The following is a 25,822-nucleotide window of genomic DNA, read 5'->3' as shown; positions in this document are numbered from 1 at the left end:
AGCTGCCCTGCGCGGTGGAGGGAGGGAACCCGGAAGTCGCCCGCGCTGTTGGCTTTCAGAGCCGTTCTGGGAGGGCGGGGCCCTGTGAGGGCAGCGAGCCCACGCTGGGTAGGGAGGGACTGCTGCTGAGGGACCCGCACCCTTGCCCCGCCCAGGGAGGGAAGCGAGTTTGGCCAGCCCGCGGGTGAAAGCGCGGTTCACCAGTCCCAAAGGGAAGGACGGGATGGACGGGCCCCTAACTCCCAGGGAGTCCGCAAAATTCATTGCAGAGAATAGTCGGGATGTGTTCATCGACGACGGAGGCGTGCGGAGGGTGGCCGAGCTGCTGCTCGCCAAGGTCTCGGGGCCCGAGCTGCACCTGGGGGGCTGGAAGGCCCTTCACGAGCTGAATCCCAGGGCGGCTGACGAGGCCGCGGTCAACTGGGTGTTCGTGACAGACACGCTCAACTTCTCCTTCTGGTCGGAGCACGACGAGCACAAATGTCTAGTGGGGTACAGGGGGAAGACGTACAGCGGGTACTGGTCCCTGTGCGCCGCGGTCAACAGAGCCCTCGACGAAGGTTGGTGCCCCTTCTCCTGTCAGACCCAGCGAACGGCCTGTGAGGTTTCGGTTTACCGGCAGGGTCCCGAGGAACGAGTCGGGAAATGGCATACGTGTTCATAAGGCGAACTTTGAAGTTCTTCATTGCAGTTCTTACCTGCTTAAAATACAAGTGTGAGAAGAAGCTGGCATTAAGTCCTTAGTGAGAGATGATCCTGTTTACCATCATAGCTAAGTATACAAGCTTTCTAAAGAACGCCACTTTGATGACATCTGAAGAACAAAGGGACAGATATAACACATTTTATGCAGTCAAAATACATCTGGTGTAGTGTAACAATTGCTAGAAACGAATGAATAAGTACAGACGAGAAAATAGAAAATGAAGGGTATGCTTCTCATTTTTTAATTCTTCACCCATTTTTGGTGCATTTCTGGAACACTCATTTGCTTTCTTATTATTGTATGTTGTAAAAGCAAGGGTCTGATGAATATGAAAGTATGACGTTGTTCCTCTGCATTTTCTTTTTTCCCTAAGGGATACCTATAACCAGTGCTTCCTACTATGCCACAGTGACCCTGGATCAGGTTCAGCATATATTCCGTTCTGACACGGACGTTGCCATGCCTTTGATCGAAGAGAGGCATCGGATTCTTAATGAAACCGGGAAAATTCTGCTTGAGAAGTTCGAAGGCTCTTTTCTGAATTGCGTCCGAAAAAGTGAAAAAAGTGCACAGAAGTTAATGCACCTGGTAGTTGAAAGCTTTCCTTCTTACAGAGATGTGACTCAGTTTGAGGTGAGCTGCTTCTGTTGGGGATTTTAGAATTCTTAATTATCTTCTCAGTTAACTTTTTTACTTCCAGAACTCCTTTTGAGATTTAAAAACTTAAGTTTTGAAGTTCCTTCCTTGTGGACAAGGAACAGTAACAAAATTGTTAGTGTTTCAAAGACATTACTTTTCTTAGTTTTCTAATTAATATATTTCCTTTATTTTTCTTTTTTTCTTTGTCCTTTTAAAATGTTTCAAAGCTACAAAACACTGAACCTTCAATATGATGCTATTTAGGGACAATGAGGTCCTTTTACAACTTCAAAAAATTTACTTCATTGGATGAAAATCAGAATGTATTTCTAAATCCTCTCTAATAAAAAGTATTTTTTGAGGCTCTAACACACATATATATATATATATATATATATACACACACACATACACACTGTGTTTTCTTTTTCACACGTGGAATACTTGAACAGTGTTATTTTCTTTTTCTTTAAACAGATGTACTTTTAAAATGGTAAACATTTGGTATACCTTTCCACTCTACACCTGGGTTCTGTTTTTGTAAAATTCTCTTAGAATTCACTATCATTGTGTGTTGTTGTTTTTTTTAAAGATTTTATTTATTTATTTGAGAGAGAGAGAGAGAGAACATGAGAGGGGGAAGGGTCAGAGGGAGAAGCAGACTCCCTGCCGAGCAGGGAGCCCGATGCAGGGCTCGATCCCAGGACTCCAGGATCATGACCTGAGCCGAAGGCAGTCGCTTAACCGACTGAGCCACCCAGGCGCCCTATCATTGTGTGTTTTAACTGTGGCAAAGAATTGAAAGCAACTTCAGAGGAATCACATAATATAAATCTATTGAATAAGTTCATGAATGCTTAAATCATATTGAAATTTTAAAGCTACCCTTTTGAAATCACAATTCAACGACTAACAAAAATTCCCAATGATATTGTTTAAGTCGCTCTTTATGATTTACAAGGTGTTTGCATGTACACTCTCATTAGATCCATAGAAGAGCTCTGTGGGGCCTAAGGACAAGGATCATTATTGCCCTGTTTGTAGACCAGGAACCAAAGTCTAAAGAGAAAGGTTAACTGGTTTATCTTACATCATTTAGTCAGGAAATAAATAGCTAGCTTTTCAATTCTGTAAAGTGAGAGATGCCTGATAATGTTAAGATTCTTTTATTTTTCAAAGATTTTATTTTTATTTATTCATTTGAGAGAGCGAGCATGAGCAAGGGGGAGAGGCAGCGGGAGAAGCAGATTCCCACTGAGCAGAGCCAGATGTGGGGCTTGATCCCAGGAACAGGAGATCATGACCTGAGCCGAAGGCAGATGCTTAACCATCTGAGCCACCCAGGCGCCTCAGTTAAGATTCTTTTAATTGCAAGTGACAGACACAAAACTAAAAAAACCTTAAGCAAAATGAAGAATTTGGGGATAGGAACATTGAGGATCAAGGACTCAGTGCCATCAGGATTCAGTCACTACTCTTTGATTCTCTTGGCTCTGTATTTCTCGCAGACTAGCTTTCTCCATGAAGTAGATGTTCATGAATTTTGCATCTTATTGCTTCAACCACCAGAGAGAGAGCGGGAGGGAGGGGTAGACACCCTCTCAGGTACCGTTCTAAAATTCCTGGCTAAATACTGATCAAATCGGCAGGGATTATGATCAATGAAGTGTGGCTGAAGGGGCTGTGGGTGGGGCAGAGGCAGTTCCTAGAAAAGAGACCCTAGACCACTGCTAAATTTCATTTTGTTCTGACTAACCGTTTTGCTGATGCAGAGGTTACTTTGAGATTTATCTTTGTCTTTTTTTTTTTAAAGATTTTATTTATAAAGATTTTATTTATTAGAGAGCAAGACACACACACACACACACACACACACACACGGTGGTGGTTGAGAGCATGAGCAGTGGGAGGGGCAGAGGGAGAAGCTGAGCAGGGAGTCTGATGCGGGTCCCAGGACCCTATCTGAACCGAAGGCAAACACCTAACCGACTGAGCCACCCAGGCACCCCTATCTTTGTCTCAACCTTTTTTAAAGAAACTGTGGATCAAGTTCCTTGGTTCATGATTCAGGCCATCTCAGTGTATTCGTGTATAAAAAAATGAAACTGCCATTCATGTGGCTAAGAATCCATGTATTCCAGAATCAACATTGGTTGTAGTAGAAGGGCTAAGAGTAAATTTAGGATGACTTCAGGATGGAATAAATTCATGACATGTAGTTTGTTTGTCTTGAAGTAGTCTTGAGTTTTTGTTTTTGTGGAAGAGTAAACTTTTTTGGTAGATGGTAATACCAATTTAGTAAGCAACTTACTGATTTTCTATTTTATTACAGCACAGTGCTTTTGATTTACTTTGCTGAAAAGTTCAGTTTTTTAAAAACTGTGCCGGGAGGGGTGCCTGGGTGGCTCAGTCGTTAGCGTCTGCCTTCAGCTCAGGTCTTGATCCCAGGGTCCTGGGGTCGAGCCCCGCATCGGGTTCCCTGCTCTGCGGGAAGTCTGCTTCTCCCTCTCCCACTTCCCCTGCTTGTGTTCCCTCTCTCGCTGTCTCTTTCTCTGTCAAATAAATAAATAAAATCCTTAAAAATAAATAAATAAATAAATAAATAAATAAAATAAATCAGCCTTAAAATTAATCTATATCCTGGCACAGTTGTGGGTTTTTTTGTTTTTTTTTAAGATTTTATTTACTTATCTGACAGAGAAAGAGACAGCGAGAGAGGGAACACAAGCAGGGGGAGTGGGAGAGGGAGAAGCAGGCTTCCCTCAGAGCAGGGAGCCCGATGCGGGGCTCGATCCCAGGACCCTGGGATCAAGACTGAGCCACCCAGGCGCCCCAAGGCTGATATATTTTAAAATGAATATTAGTACCTGGACCGTTTCCCATCAGTACTCTTTTCTAAAAAACATTCTTAAAGAAAAATCCCCGGGGCGCCTGGGTGGCTCAGTCGGTTAAGCGACTGCCTTCGGCTCAGGTCATGATCCTGGAGTCCCGGGATCGAGTCCCGCATCGGGCTCCCTGCTCGGCGGGGAGCCTGCTTCTCCCTCTGACCCTCCCCCCTCTCATGTGCTCTCTCTCTCACTCTCTCAAATAAATGAATAAATAAAATCTTAAAAAAAAAAAAATCCCCAAAATGTAACAAAAATCATACTTAAGGATTCTGACACTTTCTTAAAGGAGTATTATATTTTTTCATTTATTTTTTTCCAAAAGATTATCATTAGTGTTACCCAAAAGCAACTTATTTCCTATGATTCCTAACATAGCACAGAGCACATATTCATTTAAAAGATATGTAAATAGGGGTGCCTGGGTGGCTCAGTCGTTAGGCGTCTGCCTTTGGCTCAGGTCATGATCCCAGGGTCCTGGGATCGAGCCCCACATTGGGCTCCCTGCTCAGCGGGGAGCCTGCTTCTCTCCCTCCCACTCCCCCTGCTTGTGTTCCTGCTCTCGCTCTCTCTCTCTCTCTGTCAAATAAATAATAAAATCTTTAAAAAATAAATAAATAAATAAATAAAATAAAAGATATGTAAATAGTAAGGAGTGCCTGGCTGGTTTATTCAGTGGAGCATGCGACTCATAATCTTGGGGTTGTAAATTCAAGCCCCATGTTGGGTGTAGAGATTGTTTAAAAATAAAATATACATAACGTACTTTGGGCAATTAACTCCAAATCTAGAGGAGTTCTGAGCCTTTTAGGACTGCTTTTGAAATTGAGAAAGTGTTAAAATCAAGTGTATGTGTTTTGTTTTTGTTTTTTTAAGATTTGTTTATTTAGAGAGAGAGAGCACAAGGTAGGGTAGGGGCAGAGAGAGGGAGACAAGCAGACTCCCTGCTGAGCAGGGAGCCCTACCCAGGGCTCAGTTCCAGGACCCCAAGATCATGACCTGAGCCAAAACCAAGAGTCAGATGCTTAACCTACTGAGCCACCCAGGCACCCCATTAAACAATAATAATAATAATTCTCTCACAGCCCAGTTGTTTTCATAGTACCATTTTTAATGACTTCACAGTAGTATTCCACTATAGGGATGTACAATCCCATAATTATTTGCCCAACAATTGTGTTTGATACACAGTTTTATTTTTTAAATTGAATTTTATGTCATGTTGTTTTCAGTTTTATGTGATAACAAGCAATACTGCACAATCGTTTAACACTTGTAATTATTTTCTTAGAATGAATGGAATCATAGTAATGGAATTGCTGAGTCAGAGCATGGCCTGGATTTTCAGGCTTGTGATACATAAAAATGCTAACAGTTCTCTAGAAAGATGATAACGAAGATGATCAGCAGCAGCATAGGAGAATGCTCTTTTCCCAGCTCCTTCTTAACATGGTGATAGTATTGGTTGCTATATTTTTTAATACTTAACAAGTTGCGTAAAATAGTCATAATTTTTTTTTTTTTTTTTTTGCGAGAGAGAGAATGAGAGACAGAGAGCATGAGAGGGGAGTGGGTCAGAGGGAGAAGCAGACTCCCCGCTGAGCAGGGAGCCTGATGTGGGACTCAATCCCGGGACTCCAGGATCATGACCTGAGCCGAAGGCAGTCGCTTAACCAACTGAGCCACCCAGGCGCCCTAGTCATAATTGTTTTTAATGTATATTTATTTACTTAGATTATCACTCATTTTTAAACATTATAAACAAATTAATAAACTTTTAATTTGGACAGATTTTAGATCAGTGATTTCCTAACCTGGTTGTACTCCAGAATCAGCCAGGAAGCTTTAAAATTCAGATACATTTCCAAAGCAGCTCTGATTTAGAGCATATAGTAACAGTGTAAAAGTCCTAATGAATAAATCAGCTTCCCTCAGGCTATTGTCTTTACTGTGACATACTAACAAAGTGCATGAAAAACGTGGTCTTTTTTTTTTTTAAAGATTTTATTTATTTATTTATTTATTTATTTATTTATTTATTTATTTATTTATTTATTTATTTATTTGACAGAGAGAGACACAGCGAGAGAGGGAGCACAAGCAGGGGGAGTGGGAGAGAGAGAAGCAGGCTTCCCGCAGAGCAGGGAGCCCGATGCGGGGCTCGATCCCAGAACCTGGGATCATGACCTGAGCTGAAGGCAGAGGCTTAAGGACTGAGCCACCGAGGTGCCCCTAAAAATGTGGTCTTTTTTGATACTTTAATCACTAACATTTTATGTTACTCTTAAGCATTTGTAATTCCTTTTTTTTTTTTTTAAGATTTTATTTATTTGACAGAGAAACACAGTGAGAGAGGGAACACAAGCAGGCAGAGGGAGAGGGAGAAGCAGGCTTCCCGTGGAGCAGGGAGCTCGATGCAGGGCTCAGTGCGGGGCTCGATCCCAGGACCCTGGGATCATGACTTCAGCCAAAGGCAGACGCTTAACGACTGAGCCATCCAGGCGCCCCAAGCATTTGTAATTCTTTTTAAAGATTTTTTTTTTTTAATTTTTTTTTTTTTTTTTTTTTTGAGACAGAGAGAATGAGAGAGAGAGAGCACATGAGAGGGGGGAGGGTCAGAGGCAGAAGCAGGCTCCCTGCCGAGCAGGGAGCCCGATGCGGGACTCGATCCAGGGACTCCAGGATCATGACCTGAGCCGAAGGCAGTCGCTTAACCAACTGAGCCACCCAGGCGCCCCAAGCATTTGTAATTCTTGACCTTTCTAATTTGTTCATGATACATTTGTTGAAGAGAATCAACTCAATGGTCATGGATTTTTTTTTCAGTGATAATAATTGTTTTATAAAGGTACTATTTTGAAAATATTTTATTCACCAAGCAATATTATGGAACACTTAGGGAATTGTTATTTTGGGATTCGCTGGTATTTTCAGTGATACCAGTTAATATTTTAGAGGTGAAGAATTTGATTACTAAAATCATTTGATTACTAAAACCATATCAGCTTGTTAAGAAAATGTTTGATAGATAACTTGAATTTATTTTTAGACTCCTCACTTGAATCTTTTGGTTTTTTTTCCAAGGGTATTATAATCTAATCTTTGTGATATACTAGTTGGCTACCATGGAAACAGTGGTCATGATGTGACAATTTATGTTTTGTTAGATGCTAGCACTGATTTTGTTACGTAAGTCTGGTTCCTGTATTTTTCCACTTTGATCTATGGATCTTATTAAAAATAGGAGATAATAGCTTCTATCTCTTACAGTAAACATGATGTAATAATTGTGTTTGATGCACAGATTTATTTTTTATATTAAGTTTTATGTCTTACTCTTTAATACACTAGACTTAAATATAAACCTAGTTATCATATGTAGTTTCCAGTCCAACAATTGCCAGGTTGTCATATTTTGATAGGTTTGGAAATATGGGCTATTCCCAAATGATGTAGAGATACTTTTTTTTTTTTAAGGGTTTTATTTATTTGAGACAAAAAGAACGCACGCGTGCACAAGCACGAATGCGGGGAGGGGTAGAGGGACTAGCAGACTCCCCACTGAAGCTGAATACAGAGCCTGAGATCATGACCTGAGCCAGTCAGACGCTTAACTGATTGAGCCACCCAGGCGCCCCTAGGGATACTTAATGGTGATTTGTTCCCCCCAGCACTCTCATTTATAGACTTTACATCCTGTAAAAAAATGAGCATATGTGTTTGCTCTGGAAAACAAGATACCGAATTTCTTAAAGGTGGTTTTAGGCAATTTACTTAGTAAAAGTAGTTCTGGATTGATTGCAATAGATATACCTTAAGGTTAGGCAAAATTAGGTTATTTCTCATTAGGACAGAGTATCACTGGAGTTTGTTTTAGTAAATAAAGGAACCTATGTTATCATCTTAAGGAATTTTCACATGGAGCCTTTCCTTGAAGGATTTAATTTCTTATGTTATTTACTTATTAAAACATTCTCCAAAGTGGACAGAATAAATTTTGGGACTCAGTAATATTGATTTTCTCCTTTAGCAGACAAGCAGCTATAAAAGATGATTTGAGATTTTTACCTTTGGTATTAGGATTAGGATTAGATTGTAATTATCCATGTCTTTCCATAGTTTATGCTGATCTGCGTTTGTAATTTTATAGAGAATTTTTGAGTTAAATTATAACCCACTATCCTGTAATGCTTGGTTAAATTTGTTTCTTTGTTGTATAAATATAATTGGGAGTTTATTTTGTTCTGTGGGCTTACATTACTGATTTTGACCATTTCCAAAAAGGTAGACTTGATAAATTCTGGCTGTTGATCAGTTATGTCTTTATCTCTGAAATACATTTATCATATTATCTGAAAGACAACAGTTAAAAGTTGAATGTTGTGATTCTCTTCAGAGATGAGTTTAAGGATGTTTGTTTCGGGGCGCCTGGGTGGCTCAGTCATTAAGCGTCTGCCTTCGGCTCAGATCATGATCCCACGATTCTGGGATTGAGCCCTGTGTCAGGCTGTCAGGTTCCCTGCTCCGTGGGAAGGCTGCTTCTCCCTCTCCCCCTCCCTCTGCTTGTGTTCCCTCTCTCGCTGTGTCTCTCTCTGTCAAATAAATAAATAAAATCTTTTTTTTTTTTAAGGGATGTTTGTTTTCTTCTTTATACTCTTCACGAATTATGTTGCAATCAGAAAAATTTAAGAAGCTTTCCAAAGAAATACTGTCTAGCCATTAAAAAGAATAAGCAGGTGGGTTATAGTGACACAAATATATATATGAGGTAATGTCATTGAAAAAGAACACTAAATACCACAATTACCACAGTTGTATTTTATGTGCCTTGAAAAATATAGGAAGTAAATTTGGAGTGAAAGAGATAATTTAATATTTATTAGAGTCCCTTTTTTTTCTATAAAAGGTCCATAAATTCTTACCAACACTAAAATTATTGCACCCTTGAGAAATGTTTTCAATGTGTGCCCTTTTTTTTATAGTATACATAAAAGCTATCAGATACCCAGGTAACATTTATATTCTCTTCATTCATCAGGGGAAAAGAATTTCTTTTTACAAACGGGCCCAAATCCTCGTGGCAGATACGTGGAGTGTGTTAGAGGGGAAAGGAGACGGCTGCTTTAAAGACATCTCCAGTATCACCATGTTTGCCGACTATAGATTACCTCAGGTTCTTGTTCACCTCGGAGCGCTGTACTACTCCAAGGAACTACTGGAAAAGCTTCTCAAAGGTTTGCCAGCTTAAGACATTCTTTGTTATACTATGAATTGTGATTGAGTCTCTGTCTTGTTTCTTTCACAGAAGTTCTCCTTTCCTTTAAAAAAAAAAAGCACTGTTTATTGTTAAAAGCACATGTAAAGGGGCACCTGGGTGGCTCAGTCAGTTGAGAGTCTGCCTTCGGTTCAGGTCATGGTCCCAAGGTCCTGGGATCAAGCCCCGCATCAGTCTCTCTGCTCAGCGGGGAGCCTGCTTCTCCTTCCTCTGCCTGCCGCTCTTCCTGCTGTGCTCTCTCTCTGTCAAATAAATAAATAAAATCTTAAAAAAAAAAAGGCACATGTAAAGAAAAATGCAGGGACAATTGAAGTAAGAGAAAATCACTTTTTTTTTAAAGATTTTATTTACTTATTTATTTGACAGAGAGAGAGGGAACACAAGCAGGGGGAGTGGGAGAGGGAGAAGCAGACTCCCCGCTGAGCAGGGAGCCCGACTGGGGGCTCGATCCCAGGACCCTGGGATCATGACCTGAGCTGAAGGCAGATACTTAATGACTGAGCCACCCAGGCGCCCCGAAAATTGCTTTTTGTTGTTGTTTACACTGTAGAATGTAGGGAATTACACTATTTAGTCATAGTTTCAGAGCCTCATCTTAAAATGAAACTGAAGTTTCTGTTACCTGAAGGTGTGTGATGGATGCTAGGTCCATCAGGTGTAGTATTTGAAGAGTGTTAATTAAGCAGCGAAGCGCACACTACACTATGAAATAAAAGGTGGCCTGAGATAGGTAACATGCAGTGGGTTTCAAGTCAGGAGGCTCCAACGTCTGCCACTGGGTTACCTTGCATGAGTCATTTGCTTTTCTAGGCTCATTTATTTATCATTATTGGATTCAGTTATTGATTCCCAAGAGCGGGAGCCTTGTTATAATAAATGAGCATAGAAAATTATGTTTGTGTGAAAATCAGCTTTTTTTAAAGTTTTTATTTAAATTCTAATTCGTTAACATAGAGTGTAATATTGGTTTCAGGGGTAGAATTTAATGATTAGCTTTTTGGGTTTTTTTGGTTTTTTTTTTTAAAGATTTTATTTATTTATTTGAGAGAGAGAATGAGAGAGAGCACATGAGAGGGGGAGGGTCAGAGGGAGAAGCAGACTCCCCGCCGAGCAGGGAGCCCGATGCGGGACTCGATCCAGGGACTCCAGGATCGTGACCTGAGCCGAAGGCAGTCGCTTAACCAACTGAGCCACCCAGGCGCCCTAGCTTTTTGTTTTTTAAACATGTCTTTGTATAAGAAAAATAATTATATAATTTTCACGTTAAGTTCTCTCTTTTGAATGCAGTATTTTCAGCTATTTTTTTAATTTTAGAAGAAAGTAGTTGTTTGCTTGTTTTTTTAAGATTTTATTTATTTATTTGAGAGAGAGCGTGCATGCACAAGCAAGGGAAGGGGCAGAGGAAGAGGGAGAAGCTGACTCCCCACTGAGCCGGGAGCCCGATGTGGGGCTCAGTGTGGGGCTTGATCCCAGGACCCCAGGATCAAAGGCTGAGCCAAAGGCAAAGGCTGAGCCAAAGGCAAACGCCTAACTGACTGAGCCACCTAGGCACCCCAAAGCAGGTAGTTTTTATGACTGAATAATTTTCTCTTGTGAAATAGATTTCAATCACCCAAAATAAGAATAACACAGAATATAAAGAATATAAATTATTGCTGTGGTTGCTTCTACCAGTTTTTATGCTGCCTTGGGCAATCCATTTTATCCCTCTGTTTCTTCATTTGAAAATAAAGCTATCTTACGTTGTAATGATCATGTCCTGGATCATTAATTATTGGATACCAAACATTTAAGCATTCGGGGCTTCTTTTCCATGTAGCCATATGCAGCTGATCTTTTTTTGGCCGGTCTGTCCACTGCTGGTTCCTATCCATAACCATTCTCTTGCCTGGTTTCCCTCACCCACATTTTCTTTTTTTTTCCAGTTCAATTCCTACACATCCATGAGAGCTTAGCTCAAATACTATCTCCTCCACATAGCTTTTTCCAGCTTTTCATGATTTGTGCACCTCCTCCTTCTGAATGTTTATAGCACCCAATTGTCTCTGCTACTGTGGGGGAAACCCTGCTGAGAACGGATCATGTGGCACAACCGTACAGAGTGGTCTGAATTTTCTTCTGCCATCCATTGCAACTGCAGAGGCCCTCTTCCAGATGTCCAGCTGCAGCTGTTGTTACTGCCTCTGTTATACCCAGAGCGTGATCTCATTTCTTTGCCTCTTAGTTTATTTAAGCAAAGTTGGATTTTTTTCAAAAAGTACTTCATTAGCAAACTTAGAGGAGAAACAGAAACTATAAACGTAAAGGAGTACACACAAGGATAGCACACTAGTTTTTAAAAACTATCTGAAGTGAAATCTAGAACCAGGTAACTTGACTAGATGGGGTAGAACCTTCCTTAACTGGCCTTCAGTGATACTTCTTCCAAATTTGAGGATAGGTTACACTTATATATGTATATTTTTTTCCTCTCTCCTCTTCTGAATATCTCCAGGCTAGCCCTTGGAAAACCTACCCAGATTTCCATCCATTTTATCTTTTTTTGGGGGGTGGTGGTGGTAAATACAGTCTTTTCACTTTATTTTAATATGAATTTAGATTCTTTTTTTTTCTGTCCATTTTATCTTTAACCCATCTCTTCACCAAAGGCATATTTTTTTAGCCAGTTATAAATACTGCCAATCCAGTTTGGCTAAATTTATATTCTTCACTCTGATTCTAGGGCTGACACCAGTCATGGTATTTAAGGCCCACCCTAATCCAGTATGACCTTATCTTGATTACATCTGCAAAGATGCTATTTACAAGTAGGGCCACATTCACCTGTACCAGGAGTTAGGGCTTGAATGTGACTTTTTGGAGGACACAGTTCAATACTACAGTTACTTATTGGATGGAGGGGACGTAAGTAATGCTATTTAAGATCCCAGGTGCGACAGTGGGCCCTAGTGGGGCTGGGGCATTGTCCTACTTTTCAGTGGATCACAGGGCCTCCTAGGTACTATGAAGCTCTGTGGAAGGCTGCAGATTGGTGGTCAGAGGCCAAATATAACCTGCAGGTGTGTTTTGTTTGGCCTGACCAGTGTTTTAAGCACTTTTAGTTACTTACTAACCTTGACAATTAGGAGATTTCACATGAAAATCAGACTTTTTTTTTTTTTTTTTTTTAAGTGGACTCCACACCCAACATGGGGCTTGAAACTACGACCCTGAAATCAAGAGTCCCATGCTCTACCAACTGAGCCAGGCAGGCACCCCAAAAATCAAACTTTCTGACTTCACTTGTAAAAGGGGGAGAAATATGGGGACACTGGGTCTACCATTAGACAGGGCAGCACACATTCTGTAGCTCACGACAGTTTGCATCTGGCTGTGGCATTCCCTTACTCTGTCTCCCTGATCCTTAGAGGCAGTTGAGTTGATGAGCCCAGTTTTAGCCTCAGTGGCAAAGTACAGCCAGTACCCATCTTGCAGGATCAGCTACACCCCGGAGATGGGCACTGAAGAGACTTGTGGGGCCTGTGAAGCTCTCAGCTACATATTCAGGGAGGGCTTGACCAAAGGATCCTGAATCCAAAGAACAGTGGTGGTCTTCCTTGCTCAGGTGAACAACTTTGATTTCTTAGGTTCTGCTTGATGCACTTAGGACGTACCTAAGACAATGTTCAGTTTTCAAGTGAGAAAGGGAGGTATTGTTTATTTGGCCCCCTTGGAGTCCTCCAAATTTTGCAATGTTTTTTTTTTTTTTTTCTGACATCAAATCCAATTTTAAATCCTTTGTTTTCAAGAATTTAATAATCTTGCTGTCATATTTTTAAATTTCTGGTGACCCCATGTTCATTTAGCAGCTATTTATTGGGGAGCGTATGTGCAAGGTGCTCTGCTACCTCCCAGGAATAGTGACGCAAGCCAGACACGGCCCCTGCCCTTGTGGAATGTGCAATTTTGAATTAATGCCTGAGTTTAGAAGTGGTTTAAATGACCCCAAATCAAGTCCGTGTAGATTTTTTGTTATTGATGCTTAGTACTTGCTCTGTTTTTTTTCCCCCTTGCAGGAGAAATGCTCTCGTATGGGGATAGGCAAGAGGTGGAAATCAGAGGGTGCTCACTTTGGTGTGTTGAACTGATCCGGGATTGCCTTCTGAAGCTTATTGAAAAAAAGGGTGAAAAAACTAGCGGAGAGATCAATTCTATTCTTCTGGATTATTACTTGTGGGACTACGCCCGTGACCACCGGGAAGATATGAAGGGAATTCCCTTTCATCACACACGCTGCATATATTATTGATCCAAAGTAAACTTGCATTTTTGTATCACATAATCATTTGTACAGTTTCGCCTTAATATTAAGAGAAGGTAGGGGTGCCTGGGTGGCTCAGTCGGTTAAGTGTCTGCCTTCGGCTCAGATCATGATCCCAGAGTCCTGGGATCAAGCCCCATATGGGGCTCTCTGCTCAGTGGGGAGTCTGCTGCTCTCTCTCCCACTCCCCCTGCTTGTGTTCCCTCTCTCGCAGTCAAATAAATAAAATCTTTAAAAAAAGGAAAAAAAAAAAAGAGAAGGTAGTAGACGTTACAGCAACAAGACAAGTGATTACCCAGTCTCACTTAAAAAATTTTTCCTGACCCATCACTCTGCATTCCCAACTTTGTCCTTTGTCTGCTTGTTGAGTTTTGATTGTATTTTTCTTTTCTGTGGGCACATGACAGGAAAAATGAAGGAATTGTGATGCTCTCTTTAAAGCTCACATCTCTTAAAATTAATCATGCCTTGGGCTCCTGGGTGGCTCAGTTGGTTAAGTGACTGCCTTCAGCTCAGGTCATGATCCCAGGGTTCTGGGATCAAGTCCCACATCAGGCTCGCCCTGCTCTGCAGGGAGCCTGCTTCTCCCTCTGCCTCTGCCTGCCACTCCCCTGCTTGTGCTCTCTCTCTCTCTGTGTCAAATAAATAAATAAATAAATAAATAAATAAAATCTTAAAAAAAAAATTAATCATGCCTTATAATGTGATTAGTCATCAGTGATAATATTTCATCCGTTCAATTGGTATCTTTTCTCAGGGTGTACTAATTTCTTATATACCTTGATCCTTTGATATGGGGGGATAGGGTCTTAGCTGTATGAATGCTGCGGCTTTTGTATAAATCAATCTTGACAGCTTATTTTCAGCTTTTTATTGGTATTGACAGTGGGTTTTGCACATAGTGATTTTCAGTTTAGGAAATCTATCTAATATTCCTTTTTTTTTTTTTTTTTTCAGTGTAACTATACTGAAATTGAATAAAAGTTTTAAAATTTTTTCTTAAACCCGGAATGGATTATTTCATTAAAATAGAATTTACCACATATAATTTTAAAAGGTTTGCAGTGAGGGGTGCCTGGGTGGCTCAGTTGGTTAAGCATCCTAACTCTTGATCTCAGGATTGTGAGTTTAAGCCCTGCTGTTGGGCTCCACGCTGGGTGTAGAGCCTACTTTAAAAAAAAAAAAAAAAAAGGTTTTAAGTGAATTTGATTATTTGCTTTATGTTGCAGACATTTTGTTGCCTACCAAGCACTCATTTCCCACCTTCAGCCCCACCGTCCTTCTAACATAATCTTGATTTTTGTTAGCTACCAACCTTGTCAGCTAGCCGTGACTTTGTGTGAATTCGAAAAGGCATCCTTTTCCCCAAGCACTTTACTGCCATCTGCTGAAAATTTATCATACTAACCTTACAAATGACAGTGACTGAATGTGAAGGTGCCTGGCCCGCACCCCTCCCCCTTTCCCGGTACCCCCCGCCCCCCCCTTGTGCACTGCACAACTAGCACCACCATAAGCAGTGCTTTGTTTTTATCCCTCCCTTATGTGACTCAGGGAAGGTGGTCCCGTCTTCATCTCAAAAGGTAGACCGGCCTAATATGAAAGGTTTATTGATAATCCTATCCTCTGCCTGTGATTGCTTTAGTAATGGGTATATAATCTGGCCAGTGACATTGGAGGAAAGTCTGCGGGGGAAGCTTCTGGGAAAAGGTTTCTTCACTTTGAAGAAAGAGATAGAGGAGAAGGTCCCTCTTCTCCTCTGAGCAGAGTTCTGTCTGAACTCGATGCCTGAAGCTGTTAGTAGCCCTTGTGTGGAGCCAGAGCCGGCGCCCCTCCCCTGCTGCACCTGTCCCAGCTACTGACCTCATTCCTGAGGTGATGGACATATTGCCTGATTGCCACCATTTTCAGTGGGTCTTCTGTAACTTGGAGTAGAATGTATCAAAATGAATAGTTTGCAACTTAACCCGCTCTCAGGGGACTCCTCCTCCTGCTGCCTTCCTGCCCCTCTCCCTCTCCTTGGGTCCCCTCCATCCTTGGGAGCTCTGTATTAACCCTCAATAAACTTTGCTTTGCTGCCCACCACTCTTCATCTGATCTACCTCTTCATTCCTCGAAGTGGCGGGACCAACAAATTCTGGCACTAAGGGAAAAGAAATCCTGCAACATTAGTTCTTATTCCTTTGTGACTCAATTCCTTTTAATGAAGCTTTTGCTCTGTAACAAGTTCAAAAACATTTTGGCTTTTTTTTTTTTTCATATTTCATAAATTCTTCAGTGGCTACCTGATGATTTGCCTCCCTCTATAAACTCAAGTAAGTCGGCCATGGGACCAAGTTAGTGCCCTCCCACCGAAGCAAACAGGTTGGGTTAATGACTTGTCACTGCATGAAGTGTCTCAGTAAGAGGATGATTTGGGGGAGGGTCTAAGGATGCAGTGCTCTCTCTAGATTGGATGCTGTCAGAAAACAGGGGCAATCGGACCTTTGGCTCTCTCAGTAAATCTCATCTATAAAGAGAGGGCTAGGGCAAGGAAGAAGTGGAAGCCGTCCAGCAGATGCCACTCATTCACCAAGATAGAAGGATGTTTGGTACTGTGTGTGTGGCCCAACGGCCTTGTTTTTGTCTGTGCTTGGACAACATTATCAAGCAGCCTTATTTCATCTCACTTTTTCAGTCTTGATGTTGGTATTCTGGGAGACTGTTCAACAGGAGCATACCATGGGGTGCTGTGAGGGCCAGCTTTCCCAAGGGCTGCGTTCGTTCCTTTCACAACCTTTACCTTCCCCCTGGCTAGCACTAAAGAAATGAATAGATTTCATTCGATTTCATTCAGAAATCATTTATTGAGCTCCTTCCCCGTGCTCCCTCCCCTGAAGCTGAATGGGTCATGCTTTAATAATCTGGTTGAGGAGGTACAGGTTGAATGAACCACAGCAGATGATGTAGGAATCAGCCTTGAGGCAACTTCACCTTCTTTTTCCTTGTGAGTCTGTGACCCATCTCTCTCAGTGTACTTAGGTCACTTTTTCCTTTTTTTTTTTTTTTTTTAACTTTGGTTGATTCTTAGCCATTCGGTGGATGCCATTGTCAAAGACAAAACCTGCTCAAGTAAGGAAGTTGGTCTTGTTCCGCACATTGTACCATGAATAACACCCCAGATCCAAAGATTAGAGTCTCCTGGCAGGGTGGTGGTGCCTTAGACTTTTCTAGGGAGGAGTAGACACGTTACAGGTTGGGGGGGAGGGGATTTACAGGTGGGGTTGTTTTGCAGTCAGAAGGCTCACTTCACTGAACGGGATTTCCCAGTGCTTATCTCGCTGTCTAGCTGGTTTCGGGGAGACAGACGGTTCTAACCTCAGCTAATCATTAACAACACAAAGAATGAGGGATTAGAGGGGCAGTGTCTGGCTGTGTTAGCAGATTTAAGCAAAAGGGGAAGGATCTGTGTTGGGCCTTGTCACCGGTGAACAAGGGAAACGTGAGAAAGAGTTAATATATTGTCTTGTTTAAGTCACTTAGAGAAGGGTGCTCCTTTTGGATAGACTGTTTCCCAGAACATAAAAGGATGGGGGATTTCATTAAACAAAAGGTTGGAGAGATTTCTTAATGTCACTGTTTTCTGGAAATACAGAGTCCAGGTAAAGTTGAACATTGTCACCATCAACCCTTTCTTGTGCTTGGGTATTGGCTGGAAACAAAGTAGGCTGTCATGGCCTGGGCAACATTTTTATTTGCTCATTTATTTTATTTGTTCCCAAACCATGGGAGGTAATGACTCTCAAAGTAAGGAAGTCTAGAATTGTGAGTTCTCCACAGTATAAAATGTCTAGAGTTAGGATCCAAAGTTCTGGGCTCCCCTCAGGGGAATCATTATATGCTCCCTGCCTTGTTCTGTCATCAACTTTTGAACAAATCAGCTAAAATCTCTGTGCCTGTTTAATTCACATATGAAATGGGATAATCTAACTCTGATTTTTTAGTTCTGGTTACAATTTCCTTTTTTAATCATTTTGTAGAATGTATGCATGCCTCAAACCATTTATAGGATCAGGTAGGATGAGACTGGTGGTTAATTTTATATGGCTAGGCTACAGTGCCCAGTTTTTGGTCAAACACCAGTCTAGATGTTGCTGTGCAGGTATTTTTTAGATGTGATTGACATTTACAATCAATAGAGGAATAAAGCAGCTACACTCTATTAAATGGGTGGGCCTCATCCAATCAGTTGAAGGCCTTAAGAGCAAAAACAGGTTTTTCAGAAGAAGAAACAACTCTACCTCAAGACTGAAACATAGAAACCCTGCCTCAGTTCTCCACTTGCTGGTATGCAGATTTTATTTTTATTTTTTATTTTTTTATTTTTTCTTTTAGAGGGAAAGAGTGTGTGCATGCACAAGCACTTGGAGGGGGGGAAGAGTGGGGAGGAAGGGAGGGAGAAGGAGAGAGAGAACCTTAAACAGGCTGTACACCCAGCATGAAGCCCAATGTGGGCTGACCCTGAGATCATGACCTGAGCCAAAATCAAGAGTCAGATGCTTAACTGACTGACCCACCCAGGGACCCCTGGCCTGCAGAATTTGGTCTGAAGACTATAACATCAATTCTTATCTGAATATCCAGTTTGCTAGCTTGCCCACCAGGTTTTGGGCTTGCCAGCACCCTGCCAATTCCTTAAAATAAATCTCACTTTCTCTCTGTCTAGATGGATTGATGGATGGATAGATATAGATTATATATCTATGTCTATCTTTATCTCTATATATTCTATTGGTTCCGTTTCTTTGGAGAACCCTAATACAGGTATGAATAAGTAATGTGGCAAAATAACTCTTGTCTAACTCAAGAATATTGAATATAAAATAAAAAATTAATAAACGCATGGCAACACTAAATCATTTGCAAGATTCCTTTCCTGTATAAAATTCACTGACTCAAGTCATTGGAAGTTTGAAGAAATACATTATTGTGGCATTCATCGAAGTTTCTCTTTTTCCTATAAACTACATTCCTTCTTTTCTTTTTCCTTTCTGTTTTGATTTATCCCACTGGGTTTAGGATATTTTAGTTTCTTTTCTTTTTTTTTTTTTTAAGATTTTATTTATTTGACAGAGAGAGAGAGAGCGAGAGCAGGAACACAAGCAGGGGGAGTGGGAGAGGGAGAAGGAGACTCCCTGCCGGGCAGGGAGCCCGATGTGGGACTTGATCCCAGGACCCTGGGATCATGACCTGAGCCGAAGGCAGACGCTTAACGATTGAGCCACCCAGGTGCCCCTAGGATATTTTAGTTTCAAGTGAAAGAAACCAGACTGAAACCAGCTTAATGAAAAAGGAAATGTAATGATAAAAAAACCACCCAAAACCCAGATAAGTCCAGGGAAAGAGCTGGCCTTCACCATACCCAGTTATGGTCCAGGGATTAAAATGCACAAAGACCACATCTTGTATTTCTTTTTTGCTCTGTTGGAGGAGATCACTCTAATAGCTAGTGATTCCAGGCCACAGAATGCAAATCTTTGCCAGTAGCACAAGCAAAAATCCGGGGCTTGGCTGACAAGCCTGGCTTAGGTCCCAGGTCCCTGTGGCCTGAGGCAAAGGCCAAGTGATTGGCTGGCCTACCAGGTGGAGCAGGGGCAGTTCTTGAAGAAATAGAGAGGGGGTCTGCTTCTAGAAAGGAAGAGGAATGGTAGGTAGCCCCAAACCTTGTCTTCTACACCTTTGTATGTTCAGAATTCTTCGGCAGATCGGGATCATTTCAAGTTGGCAACTGCCGAGGAAGAGCTAGGAAAAGGGTAAGGCTGCATTCTGAATTGATCCAAGGAAAGAAATAATACAATTTCCTATCTGGAGGTGGGAAAAACCTAGTAACTCCCTTCCTTCAATATTCGATTTTAATGTTCTCAGGATAGACTAAGGATTGGTTGGCAGATGAATTAATTAGTATTCTTTGGTTGTGGGAATGGAATTCAATTATTAAGGCTCAGTAACTTTGATGAAGGCTGAGTTAAAATGAAAAGAAACAGTAGCTCCCAATGGTGTTTAATAAGAAGTCTAGAAATACTTTGAGGAGTGGTGAAAATGGCCTTTGGATGGCAAGTAAAAAATATAAAACCTATGAGTTCATAATCACTCTGCCCCCACTCCAGAAGAAGAACCCTATTGGTTGACTTTAGAGCTTGGTAGGGACCAGTTCATTATTCTCAAAATCAATCAGTGAAAGGGAAAAAAAAAATCAAGCATGCATCCTGTCATTCCTAACTGCTGTACTATTTTCAGGATAACCCGATAGAGGGAAAGCTCTTCTTATAAAACAATTCCAGCTAATAAATGCAAAAAAGGATATTAGAATTAGAACATTACCATTTTGGAAGCCCTAATAAAATAATAGATCCAGAAAATGATCATCAGTGTCTGTTAAAACCATTAGGTAAAATGTTAATGGGGAAATTTTTAAATGGATGGATTAGGCTGGAGGCATCTGAACTCACTCGTAATTTTTATTTTATTTTTTTAAAAGATTTTATTTATTTATTTGACAGAGAGAGAGAGACAGTGAGAGAGGGAACACAAGCAGGGGGAGTGGGAGAGGGAGAAGCAGGCTTCTGGCGGAGCAGGGAGCCTGATGTGGGGCTCGATCCCAGGACCCCAGGACCACGACCCTAGCCAAAGGCAGATGCCTAACGACTGAGCCACCCAGGTGCCCCTCACTTGCAATTTTTAACAACACTGAAAGCGGGATATGCAGACACTATGTGCCTCCTGGTGTGTTGCAATAGGAAGTACACAGTCCTGTGTATGAATTATTCTTGGCAGAAAAATTGAACCTGAATCTAATCAGGAATCTAGATCTAACTACTAGTTTTCAGGAAATGTAGGAAATACAAGAACAAGGTAAAATGAAATGACAACACAAAGATGCGATTGCCAAATCTAAGAATGTGAGATGTTCTAAAGGACAGATGGGCACTGTTTTTTCAATAGATCATTTGTTTGTTTGTCTGTGTGTGTTTTAAAGGCGGGAATTGGCATGGGTGTGGAGAAAAGGGAACCCTTGTGCACTGTTGGTGGGAATGTAAATTGACGCAGCCACTCTGGAAACAGTATGGCAGTTCCACAAAAAATTAGAAATAGAATTACTACATGATCCAGCAATGACGCTTTTGGGTATACATCCAAAAAAATTGAAAGCAGGATCTTGAAGAAATATGTACACACCCTTGTTCATAGCAGCATTACTCACAATAGTCAAAAGTTGGAAACAACTTAATTGTCCAATGGAAGATGGGTGGACAAACAAAATGTAGTCTATCCATACACTGAAATATTACTCAGCCTTAAAAAGGAAGGACATTCTGACACATGCTACAACATGGATGAATCTTGAGAGCCTTGAGTTGTTGATTAACGGGTATAGAGTTTTGCAAAATAAAGAGAGTTCTGGAGATTGGTTGCACAACAGTGTGAATGTCCTCAACACTATTGAACTGTACGCTTAAAAATGGTTAAGATGGAAAATTTCATGTAATGTGTATTTAACCACAAATTTGAAAAAGACAGGGGGTAACTGTTACTGATTATGAGAGAATGAAAGGCCATATCAACCCAATGCTACATGTGGACCATGTTTGGATCCTGATTTGAGCAAATAAACTGTTAGAGAGTGAGCGAGGGAGAGCGATGCATTATGTAGAAAGCCACAACTCAGCTCAGCCTTTCGGGAGGCAGCGTTGACTTTGTCATCCAACACACATAGGCTGCAGTCTTCCCTCTGCCACTTACCAACCATGTAGCATTGAGCAAATTACTTGTTTTCTGGTTTTGATTTTTTAAATTTCTGTAAACACTTACTGAATCTCTGCAATGAGCTTAATATTTACTATCTATTAAATACTGACTATGCTCAACAATGTGGACATAAAAATAAATAAAACATGGTCTCTGCGGATACTGGAGGATTGATCAATGCAAGAGAATAAAGATCCCCTCAAATAAGCCCATGAATATGTGGGAATTTGTCCCATTTCATTGATTCTAAGACAATTTTTTTTCACATTTTTCACATTTCACTTCAACTTATATGAACTGTATGAAATATATTTTCTTATTCAAGATCATCTGATTTGGGGTTTCTGTTACTTGTAACATAAAGCACACTAACGATAAACTTTTCAACGAAGTCTTTTTTTATTTTTAAGTAACCCAGAGTTGGTTTTTGTTCCTTGGAACCAAGACTAATTAATTCAACTATAAAAATGATTTTAACCCAGTATTGCTGATGGTTATCATTTTGGTGAGTTTTGTTGAATATTTTTACTATCTAATGTTCTTACGTGTGAATTTCTCCCCTGAACGAAATTGAAAAAATTATTGTCATTCTAGCTACCTAACAATTTTTGAGTAATTATTCCTACTTTCAAACCTCACAACAACCCTGTGAAGTAGGGATGAGTTTTATCCCAATTCTTCAGGTGAAAAAACTTGGTATTATTTTGTATCCTTATTTGAAGTATTTTCCTATACCAATTTTTTGTAAACATGAGTTTCAATGAATAGATAATATTATTTTATAAATGTACCATTAATTTATCAATCCCTTTCATTGAACATTTATGTAGTTTCCAAGTTTTTGCTATTACAAATAGTATAATAAACATTCGTGCACACAATTCTTTTTTTTTAAAGATTTTATTTGTTTGAGAGAGACAGAACAAGTGGGAAGGGGGAAAGGGCAGAGGGAGAGGGGAAGCAGACTTCCCGCTGAGCAGAGAGCCGGATTCAGGACCCTAGGATCATGACCTGAGGCAAAGGCAGACGCTTTACCACCTGAGCCACCCAGGCGCCCCAAGCATGTCATTCTTTATCCATGTATCTATTTTCTCAGGAAGATGACAAGAGGTGGGATTATGTATAAAAGTGACTCTTGCTAAATGCTTGTGGGTTACATTATGAAAAGTTGCTGTCAACTTTACAGGTGAGAATGGTTTATTATTTTAATTTGCATTGCTTGGTTTATTAGTGAAGCAAAATGCCATTGGCATGCAAGCCAGACTTCAGTTTTCTTCTAATCTTCTGCCTTCCAGGTCCACAGGGCCAGTCTCTGGTTTTGTCCAGCACTAGACTGGACTTGGGGACTGGCATATCTTTAAGTTCCTACAAAAAACCCTCGGTCACAAATGCCTCAGTTAGCAATGCTGACTTTACTGAAGATTTTGCCGGAGAGAGGGAGGAAGGGTTCACTTTGCACACCTCTCAGCATACAGCCTAAGGATCCTGTTAGCCATTTCTGTTCTTCCTGAACCTCCCTTACCAGCCGTCTTCTCCCTCCTCTCTGCTTCAGCCTCTTCCCAACACCTTCCCCTCCCTCCATCTTACTTATTTCTTTTCAAGAGCAGTCAAATAATTCTTCTCCTGGTCTCATATAAACAATATTATTCTTTTTTTCTGAAGCCTGGGCACCAACCAACTCAAACGGAGCTGTAGGCTCCAAAGGGTCTCCTCAGCAAGATTGTGTCTCTCTGGACAGCGCTTTCTCGTTTCAGCTATTAAAGGTAATATCTCCATGGCTTTGAACGTGGACTTCAACTACCTCCATTGTGACCTCAAACTTTCTTCCTTTTCTTTTTATTTATTTATTTTAGAGCGAGGTGGAGGAGGGGCAGAGGGAGAGAGTCTTAAGCAGACTCCGGGCTTGAAGCACAGAGCCTGGCTCCGGACATGGAGCCCCATGCGGGGCTCGATCTCACAACCCCGAGATCAGGACCGGAGCCCAAACGACTGCGCCACCCAGGTGCCCCATTGACCTCAAACTTTCTAATGAAGTTCTTCTTTCCAACTTATCTCTAACTCAGGCAAAGGATCCTGTGGGCAAAGCATCCCCTGAGGGGAACAAAACCTACCCCCTCAAGCAATGACAACTGCCCTGAGCCAGCAAGACCCCGTGTGATTGACCCCAAGGAATGGTGGATTAGATTTTCACTGCCCACCTGCACATATCCTATCACTTTTTTTTTTTTAAGATTTTATTTATTTATTTGAGAGAGCGAGAATGAGAGAGAGTACATGAGATGGGGAAGGGTCAGAGGGAGAAGCTGGCTCCCCGCCGAGCAGGGAGCCCGATGCGGGACTCGATCCAGGGACTCCAGGATCATGACCTGAGCCGAAGGCAGTCGCTTAACCAACTGAGCCACCCAGGCGCCCGAGGCCTGGTAACTTTTAACTGAATCTTGGGCATTTTATTTTATTTTTAAAAAGATTTTATTTATTTATTTTTTAAGATTTTGTTTATTTGGGAGAGAGAGCATGAGAGGGGGGAGGGTCAGAGGGAGAAGCACACTCCCTGCCGAGCAGGGAGCCTGATGCGGGACTCGATCCCGGGACTCCAGGATCATGACCTGAGCCGAAGGCAGTTGCTTAACCAACTGAGCCACCCAGGCGCCCTATCCTATCACTTTTGCTGCACATATTCCTTATATCAACTTGGAAGCATTTTCAGCACCTTGGGGACAGTCTTTGAGATGCTAGTCCGCTATCTTTCCGGTGTTGGCCTCACTGAAATAAATTCCTTTCCTGTTTCACCACCAATTGTCTCTCTGCCTTCAGATTTTGTCAGCGGCCAGTGGCCAAACTGGTCTGTTTGGGACCCCTGGAGCCAGGTGCTTCCTGAAAATAGCATGGTCCTGCAAAAACTTTTGTAAGCCAAATGGTGTGAAGTGAAGAAGCAACTACCATTAAATTTTATGGAAAAATTTTGACCATTCCCAAACCCCAAAAATGACCTGTTGTAATTCCTCTCTGATACCTTAGGACACATCTTGCTAACAAATGCACAAAATAAATCAAGATAAAGCACAGATGCTCACAGACACACTCAAAACTATGGCGGCTTGATGCCCAGGTGCTAAGTGTGGTTTCCCTGAAGGCGACTCTCTTCTCCCGGGGTGCCCACTGCCTCTGTAACGGTTGGTTGCAAAATAAACGCTGAACCTTATTTTGACTTTCACCTTTTATCATAAAATCGAAAATCCTCTTTGGATTTCTTCCATTTAGCAAAAAGAGATAGTAATGTAAGTTCTTCAGCCAAGAGGCATAGTGTGAACTTTTGAAAAGCAGGGGATACCTGTAATTCAATTTAATAACTAAGTAGCTTTTTTCCCCCACCTTCATTCCTAAGTTTCATGAGAGAAGGGATGCTTTTTGAAAGTTACTTAAAAAAAAAGAAGAAGAAACATCTCTTGGAAGAAAATGCTTGGATTGTGCTTCTAAAAATGGGGAGGCATTAAGGCATTTAAAACTAGATTGGAAAAGTTAAACATAGAATTATCATATGACCTGGCAATCCCATTCCTAAGTCTATACCAAAAGAACTGAGAACAGATACTAAACAAATACTGGTACGTGAAAGTTCCTAACAGCATTATTCATATTAGCCAAAAAGTGGAAACAGTTCACATGTCCATCAGGTGATGAACTGATAAATACAATGTGGTATGCCCACACAATGGGATATTATTCAGCAAAAAAAGGAATAAAATTACTGATACATGCTACAACATGGGTGGAGGAGGAAAACATTGTTTAGCAAAAGAAGCCGGACACAAAAGGCCACAAATTGTATGATTTGGTGAATCAAAAATGCCCCAAACAGGTAAATCGATACAGAGAAAGCGGACTGGTGGTTGCCAGGGACTGTGGGAGAGGGGAATGGGAGTGACTGTTTATTGACACGGGGATTTCCTTTTGGGGTGATGAAAATGTTTTGGAACCAGAGGTGATGGTTGCACAACTTTGTGAATGCCTAATGTACACCTTAAAACGGTTTGATGTATGTCACGTGAACTTTACTTCAATAAAAAGAAGTGGAATTGGCTGCAAAAATACTGAAACAACGTGAGTCTTTCTCACATTCATTTTGCACACCGGCGGGGGGTTACTTTGGTTCCGCACTCTGCGAGAGGTCCCAGTGAGTTGGCTTTGTAGCCACGCCCGGAGCTGGCCTCCCCGCCCGGTGGGGCGGGGCT

The 25,822-nt window shown here is 41.3% G+C and overlaps 1 protein-coding gene across 2 annotated transcripts; it reads left to right on the top strand.

Annotated features, from left to right (window-relative positions):
- The first annotated feature begins 24 nt into the window (after window positions 1-24).
- Window positions 25-25,731, top strand: QNG1 (Q-nucleotide N-glycosylase 1). Of its 2 annotated transcripts, none has more exons than XM_045882308.3 (4): window positions 25-560; window positions 1,080-1,339; window positions 9,269-9,464; window positions 13,561-25,725. In XM_045882308.3, exons 1-4 carry the CDS (start codon window positions 224-226, stop codon window positions 13,791-13,793), a joined length of 1,026 nt encoding a protein of 341 aa, XP_045738264.1. In that variant the 5' UTR covers window positions 25-223; the 3' UTR covers window positions 13,794-25,725. The 2 variants fall into 2 exon arrangements, with proteins under 2 accessions (XP_045738264.1, XP_045738265.1); XM_045882309.3 differs by lacking the exon at window positions 25-560 and adding an exon at window positions 580-930 and having other exon boundaries at window positions 13,561-25,731.
- The last annotated feature ends 91 nt before the right edge of the window (window positions 25,732-25,822 follow it).

This window comes from Mirounga angustirostris, unplaced genomic scaffold (assembly GCF_029215605.1).
Source record: "Mirounga angustirostris isolate CCGP_5_RB_7025 unplaced genomic scaffold, mMirAng1.0.hap1 SCAF_15, whole genome shotgun sequence".
Classification (NCBI taxonomy): Eukaryota; Metazoa; Chordata; class Mammalia; order Carnivora; family Phocidae; genus Mirounga; species Mirounga angustirostris.
This window is presented reverse-complemented; position numbering and strand designations above follow the sequence as displayed.